The sequence below is a fragment of the Neolamprologus brichardi genome, chromosome 3 (assembly GCF_056152115.1).
Source record: "Neolamprologus brichardi isolate AB-2024 chromosome 3, ASM5615211v1, whole genome shotgun sequence".
NCBI classification, from domain to species: domain Eukaryota; kingdom Metazoa; phylum Chordata; class Actinopteri; order Cichliformes; family Cichlidae; genus Neolamprologus; species Neolamprologus brichardi.
Window position 1 is genome coordinate 20,031,943 of NC_142106.1, and position 7,159 is coordinate 20,039,101.

Here is a 7,159-nt window from a genome sequence, read left to right on the forward strand (position 1 = left end):
GTAAGAATGTCTGCCAAACTTATGCTAACGATTAAAACCACCTAAAGCTGCAAATAACACAGTAATATCAGCACTAAAGAAAAAGTCTAATCAATCATCAAAGAAACCAAAAAAGTGGCAGCAGTGTTTTTACATTACTTACCATTTGCAGTGGAAGAGTACACTGATGGAATAAAACACGGGAGCCTTGTTTTCTTTACATGGCTAAACAAACACAAGATGAAGTGCCACCCGAATAAAGTCAGTCATTAACTAGACAACAAATGATGAGATGTCAAAATAGCACCCATAAAGTTTAACTAACAGGTGATGGTATGGTATGCAAAGAAGAAAAGCGCAACTGCAAGCTCAGTAACAATGATTACAGAGAAAAAAAAACTGTAGACTAAAACACATTTATCCAGTTTTCTGTCAATGACTTCTGTCTATTTAAGTTTAATGAACTCGGCAGAGACGCCATCAGATTCACAAAGCCAAAGTCCAGCATAGAGCGGCTGAGTGAATGTGGTCTGGACTCTGTGGAGGAGAGTCATGGTTTCAGAGACGCTGTAGAAAGACAGAATACCTGCTCTGTGATCCAGGTACACTCCTACTCTGGAGGACCGAGGACCTGAGAGGACAGTTTGGACTTTGTTGTGCCAAAATTCATATTTGTTGATATAACACTTCAGTGACCACGATTTTTGATTGAATCCAAAAAAACACAAGTCTGATTTTCCTACTCTTCGGATATTCTTGTATGTGACTGCTACTTCAACTCCTTTTCCTCTCCACTCCACCTCCCAGTAATAACGTCCAGTCAGACTTTCTTTACTCAGGATCTGAAGCCATCCAGTAAATCTGTCTGGATGATCAGAATAGGATTGTTCTTCTTTGGTATACATAGCTTTTCTGTTCCCCTCAGATAATAACAGATACTTGTTTGCTGTGTTTGGATCCAGTGTGATTTCATGTGAATATTTTAAGAATCCAGCTCTGGTCTTTGGCTCTGGTGGTGACAGTAAAACATCCACTTCAGTGACTGTCAGTGAGATGTTTGTCCATTCCTCTCTCAGAATGTCCTGTAGTTTATCTCTGGTCTCTGACACAGCTGCTGTCACATCCTCAAAGTAGCTCAGAGGACGAATATTGATGCTGGATGAGTGTGTAGACTCACTGAGTGCTGACAGTGAGGGGTAGTTGTGTAGAAACTGGTTGTGATCCTCTGTGTGTGAGAGCTGCTCCAGCTCGCCGTCTTTCCTCTTCAGCTCAGCGATCTCCTGCTCCAGCTTCTCCTGAAGCTCTTTGACTCGACTCACTTCAGTTTCCTGCTGGGATCTGACCTGCTGCTTCACATCAGAGCTTCTTTTCTGGAGGAGACGGATCAGCTCAGTGAACATCTTCTCACTGTCCTCCACTGCTTTATCAGCAGAGCCATTGATGGCCTCCACCTCCTGTTGAAGCAGCTTCACATCTTTCTCTCGCTCCTGGATTCTCTGCTGGATGTTTAGTCGTCTCACCTCGAGCTCCTTCTGCTTCTCAGTCCTTTCTGCTGCAGCTGGGACTGTTTCATGGCCTTTATGTTCATCCATCAAGCAGAGATAACAGATACTCTGCTGATCAGTACGACAGAAAATCTTCATCACCTCATCATGACGAGAGCAGATGTTCTCCTGGAGCTTCTTGTAAAGGTCAACAAGTTTGTGTTTCTTTAATGGAGCTGCATCATAGTGAGGTTGGAGGTGTTTCTCACAGTAGGAGGCTGGACAAGATAAACAGGACTTGATGGCTTTCAGTTTCCTCCCAGTGCAGACATCACAGATCACATCTTCAGGTCCAGCATAGCAGTGATCAGCTGGAGCAGCTTGGAGTCCAGTCTTCTTCAGCTGCTCCACTAAAGCTGCTAACATGGTGCTTTTTTCTAGGACAGGCCTCGGTGTGAAAGTCTTCCTGCACTGAGGGCAGCTGTGGATTCCCTTCCTGTCCTCTTCATCAAAGTGGGTTTCGATACAGTTCCTGCAGTAGCTGTGTCCACAGGTTGTAGTCACCGGATCCTTCAGTAGATCCAAACAGATCGAACAAGAAAAGGTTTCTCGATCCAGCTGAACTCCTTTCTGCGCCATTTCTCTGTGCCAGTAACAGTAACAGTGACGGTGTCAGTTTCTGTTTTGTAGAAATGAAACTAGCCTGAGGTCTGAACTAAATGTGTGTCTGCAGTGAACGGAGCCTGTCAGCCCTTAGATATATATCTATATACATAAGAGGAGAGAATGAGGAAATGCGTGCACAAAGAGTAGTTTCTGTGTTTAGAAGAGGAAGGAGTGATCAGGTTGTGAGTGATTCCAGGAATAGGAGCCCTTTAAAGTAGACACTGTGTTTTATACCCTTTTCTGTACAGAGCATAATTAACAGAGTTTGTGTGTGTGTGTGTGTGTGGGGGGGGGGGGGGGGGGGGGGGTAAATTTTTCTTGGAGTCTCTCTTTTGAAACGACTCCTTTTTGTGTTTCCTTTTGTGTTTGACTTGTAGTTACAGTTTGGAGTTCAATGAGTTTGAATGGCTATTAAAGTGATTTTCTGTTCTAGTGTTGGTTTTTCAACTAAATTCACTTCTTACTTTGAGGTTTCTGTTTCCCCTTCACTTTCTCTGTGTCTGTCTCGCCTTTCTGTTTCTTTGTGAATTAGGTCATTAATGTTTCCTGTTGATTTTCATGTTTCATGTCTCTCTGTTTAAGTTATTTAATTATCTGTTTTACTTTTGTCTTGTGCCTTGCTTTGAGCTTTGTTTGCTTGCGTTTAATGCTGAATTAAACCTCAATGTGTTTTAGATGGTGTCTGCTCAGTGTCAGCATATATTCCTGTGAATTTGTCAGTATAAAACCTTTCATGACCTTTTACTCTCTACCATATTGTGAGTTTGGGATTTAGTTATTCTCACAACTTCTTCAACAGCAGAACTAGGGTATTTAAAAGTAGAATGGGAGGGAGAGCCTTCAGTTTTCAGGCCCCTCTTCTGTGGAACCAGCTTCCAGTTTGGATTCAGGAGACAGACACTATCTCTACTTTCAAGATTAGGCTTAAAACTTTCCTTTTTGCTAAAGCATATAGTTAAGGCTGGACCAGGTGACCATGAATCCTCCCTTAGTTATGCTGCAATAGACGTAGGCTGCCGGGGGATTCCCATGATGCATTGAGTTTTTCCTTTCCAGTCACCTTTCTCACTCACTATGTGTTAATAGACCTCTCTGCATTGAAGTGTACTTGTTATTAATCTCTGGCTCTCTTCCACAGCATGTCTTTTGTTTTGCCTGTCTTCTCTCACTCCAAACGGTCGCAGCAGATGGCCCCACCCCTCCTTGAGCCTGGTTCTGCTGGAGGTTTCTTCCTGTTAAAAGGCAGTTTTTCCTTCCCACTGTGGCCAAAGTGCTTGCTCATAGGGGGTCATATGATTGCTGGGGTTTTCCCTGATTTCCTTGTGTTATTAGTTTTGTTACTTTACAATATAAAAAGCACCTTGAGGATACTGTTTTGTTTTGTTTTTTCCCTATTTGGCGCAATATAAATGAAATATGTCTGTGAAGGTTCTCAGTCATCCAGGTCATCGTAGTCTAAGGTGCTTGAAAAGAAAAGCATCTGGACTTCTTTAAGTTGCTTGAATACATTTCACCTCTCATCCGAGAAGCTGATAGAACTGAAGAAGCTTCTCGGATGGGAGGTGAAACGTGTTCAAGCAACTTAAAGAAGTCCAGACGCTTTTCGTTCCAAGCTCCTTAGAATATAAATGAAACTGAATTGAATTGAATGGACAGCACAGTGAGGGACTAACAGAAGCTCAGGAGTACAAAAACAAAAAAAAGTGCTGCATCTTGTTCAAAGTATCAACATATTTGTAGCAAAATAAGAAACTACTGCAATAAACATGCTTTTTTGTTAGTTACAATCATGTTGCTTTTAATCAATATACAGTATGAAAAGCCTTTCACTTTTGCACATATTTGATTAATGTCACGGTTCGCGAGGCGAGCCATGTGTAAATTATTAAAGGACCCAAGATGCAGCACAACTGAGGTGAGGAAGCTTTATTGATGGTGAGATAACAAACAAAGGTGAGGGTGACAAAAAACAGAACAGGGAGTAACCTAAACTGGGAAAAGCTAAACAAAATCAGACCTGAAACCTTGAGACATGAAACAGAGATGCAGTGAGACATAGAAAGATACAGGAAAACCACTCTGGACGACAAGGGGAAAAACGCAGACGAACCAGCAACGAGGACGAGGTAACACACACTATGGCTGTATCCCAATTCAGGGTCTGCAGCCTTAAAGGCCGCATTCTAAGGCTGATTATGTCACAGCAACACGACGAAGGCTGTCCCAATTCGAAGGCTGCTTGAAATGCGGCCCTCAAATGCGTCCTTCATTTCCCTGAATTTCAAGGACGTGGCGGTGTAGACTTCGTGGCCCAACATATCCCAGAATGCATAGCGCGGCGGTGGGTGTGGATAATTTTGCCGGAAAAAAAAGAACGGTGGATGAGGGTCAGCCGAAGAGTAAACTTTTAAAAGTAAGTACTGAATATTATGTTACTTATTTATGTGCAAATGTTTAATAACAAAGAACATTAAAACATTACTGTTGGCCACATGTCGGCAAAGTTATGTGACATTAGTGACGTTTGTACTAACTTGGTTTTAAAGCCTTTACTTTAAAATATACGCCGTTCAATAGTTGACGTTAATCTTACAGAGAATGTGATGATTTTATGGATATTTAAAGTAAGCACTGAGACAAATTTAGTAATGCCAACATATTAAAAGAACAATATTTGTCTCTCATATATATAACACAGTTATATATACAGTGTCAAATAAACCTGTCTTTGAGTGAAGATTTCTGAAGTTTTATTCATATATCTTCAGATTGTTGAACATGAAATCATTAAAAGTCTGTAAAGTTATTTTTCAGTGAATTATTGAACATATTCAGTGTTTGTCTCAGAATATAAGCTGCTGAGAGTCTTGATTCATGTTGATGACAATTACCACAGTTTACATCAATTTGAAAGCGTAAACAAATAAATGTAAATGTAATTATAGATGTGTCTCTTTATGAAGTCTGTGTGAAAATTAAGGTCTTCTGGTTTCTCTATTGAGGCCCATATGGTGGAGGAGAAACATCACTCACATCAGCACAAATGTTCCTGAAATAGCACACAGAAGTTTATATTTTCATGTGGAAAACAAGCACAACAAGGAGCGCGATCCTAACAAAGTCGATCATTAACTAGACAACAAATGATAAGATGTCACAGTATCACTGATAAAATGTGACTGACAAGCGATCTCTTTGCTGAGAAGAAACAGGACAACAATGAGCTGTCAGCAACAAAGACAGAGACCAAAGAAACTGGAAACTATTACATAAATTTTAACCAACTGACCTTCAAAGACTTCTGTCTACTTTAGCTCAATTAACTCTGCAGTGTCTCTATTAGAGTCACCAAAAAAACTCTCAAAAAGCCGAAGTCCAGCATAGAGCGGCTGAGTGAATGTGGTCTGGACTCTGTGGAGGAGAGTCATGGTTTCAGAGACGCTGTAGAAAGACAGAATACCTGCTCTGTGATCCAGGTACACTCCTACTCTGGAGGACCGAGGACCTGAGAGGACAGTTTGGACTTTGTTGTGTCGAAATTGAAAACTGTTTGTGTCAAAACGTAATGCCCAAGATTTGTCACTGTATCCAAAAAACACATTCATCGCCCCTCCCCGCTCCACTGATATTCTTGTATGCGACTGCTACACAAACTGCTCCCCCTCTCCACTCCACCTCCCAGTAACAACGTCCAGTCAGACTCTCTCTACTCAGAACCTGAAAACATCCAGTGAATCTGTCTGGATGATCAGAATAAGACTGTTGTTCTTTCATAAATGTTGCTTTTCTGTTCCCCTCAGATAATAACAGACGTCTGTGTGCTGTGTTTGGATCCAGTGTGATTTCACATGAATATTTTAAGAATCCAGCTCTGGTCTTTGGCTCTGGTGGTGACAGTAAAACATCCACTTCAGTGACTGTCAGTGAGATGTTTGTCCATTCCTCTCTCAGAATGTCCTGTAGTTTATCTCTGGTCTCTGACACAGCTGCTGTCACATCCTCAAAGTAGCTCAGAGGACGAATATTGATGCTGGATGAGTGTGTAGACTCACTGAGTGCTGGGACTGTTTCATGGCCTTTATGTTCATCCATTGTGCAGAGATAACAGATACTCTGCTGATCAGTACGACAGAAAATCTTCATCACCTCATCATGACGAGAGCAGATGTTCTCCTGGAGCTTCTTGGAGGGGGCCACCAGCTTGTGTTTCTTTAATGGAGCTGCATCATAGTGAGGTTGGAGGTGTTTCTCACAGTAAGAGGCTGGACAAGATAAACAGGACTTGATGGCTTTCAGCTTCCTCCCAGTGCAGACATCACAGGCCACATCTTCAGGTCCAGCATAGCAGTGATCAGCTGGAGCAGCTTGGAGTCCAGTCTTCTTCAGCTGCTCCACTAAAGCTGCTAACATGGTGCTTTTTTCTAGGACAGGCCTCGGTGTGAAAGTCTTCCTGCACTGAGGACAGCTCCAGGTTTTCTTCCTGTCCTCTCCATCCCAGAAACTTTTAATACAGTTCCTGCAGTAGCTGTGTCCACAGGTTGTAGTCACCGGATCCTTCAGTAGATCCAAACAGATGGAACAAGAGAAGGTTTCTCGGTCCAGCTGAACTTTTTTATGTGCCATTTTTCCTGTCAGTGTCAGTGACTGTGTGAGTTTCTTTTGTTTTGGTGAAACTAGTTTGATCTCTGGTCTAAACATGCATTTCTGCAGTGAATGATGCCCATCAGCTCAGAAACATGACCACATGTTGGTTTCACACATCTTTAACCTGTATATCCGAACAAGGAAACACAAACAACAGTCAGTCAACATCAAATCTTTATTGAACATTATGAATGAGCAAGGTACCACAACGCTACATTGCAAACTAAGCTAGACCTGCAACTGACAAAGATTAGAACTTCTGGACCCTAAGACCTGTTTGTTTATGCAAAAAAAAAGTGTTTAACAAGAATTTTGTAGCTCTGAAAACGCTACGTCCAGATGAACAGAATCGACTTTTTGCGATTTACTTACCTGGATGATTGAGC

At 41.8% G+C, this 7,159-nt stretch overlaps 1 protein-coding gene across 4 annotated transcripts; it reads right to left on the reverse strand.

Moving 5' to 3' along the window:
• Positions 1–425: 425 nt before the first annotated feature.
• Positions 426–2,108, reverse strand: LOC148103801 (tripartite motif-containing protein 16-like). Of its 4 annotated transcripts, XM_087833742.1 has the most exons (3): positions 1,361–2,108; positions 1,168–1,234; positions 426–1,050 (listed from the first exon to the last, which is right to left on the reverse strand). In XM_087833742.1, the coding sequence occupies exons 1-3, from the start codon at positions 2,100–2,102 to the stop codon at positions 426–428; spliced, it is 1,434 nt and encodes a 477-aa protein (XP_087689868.1). In that variant the 5' UTR covers positions 2,103–2,108. The 4 variants fall into 4 exon arrangements, with proteins under 4 accessions (XP_087689868.1, XP_087689855.1, XP_087689869.1 ...); XM_087833729.1 differs by having other exon boundaries at positions 426–1,561; positions 1,634–2,108; XM_087833743.1 differs by lacking the exon at positions 1,168–1,234 and having other exon boundaries at positions 426–1,061; positions 1,626–2,108.
• Between the last annotated feature and the right edge of the window lie 5,051 nt (positions 2,109–7,159).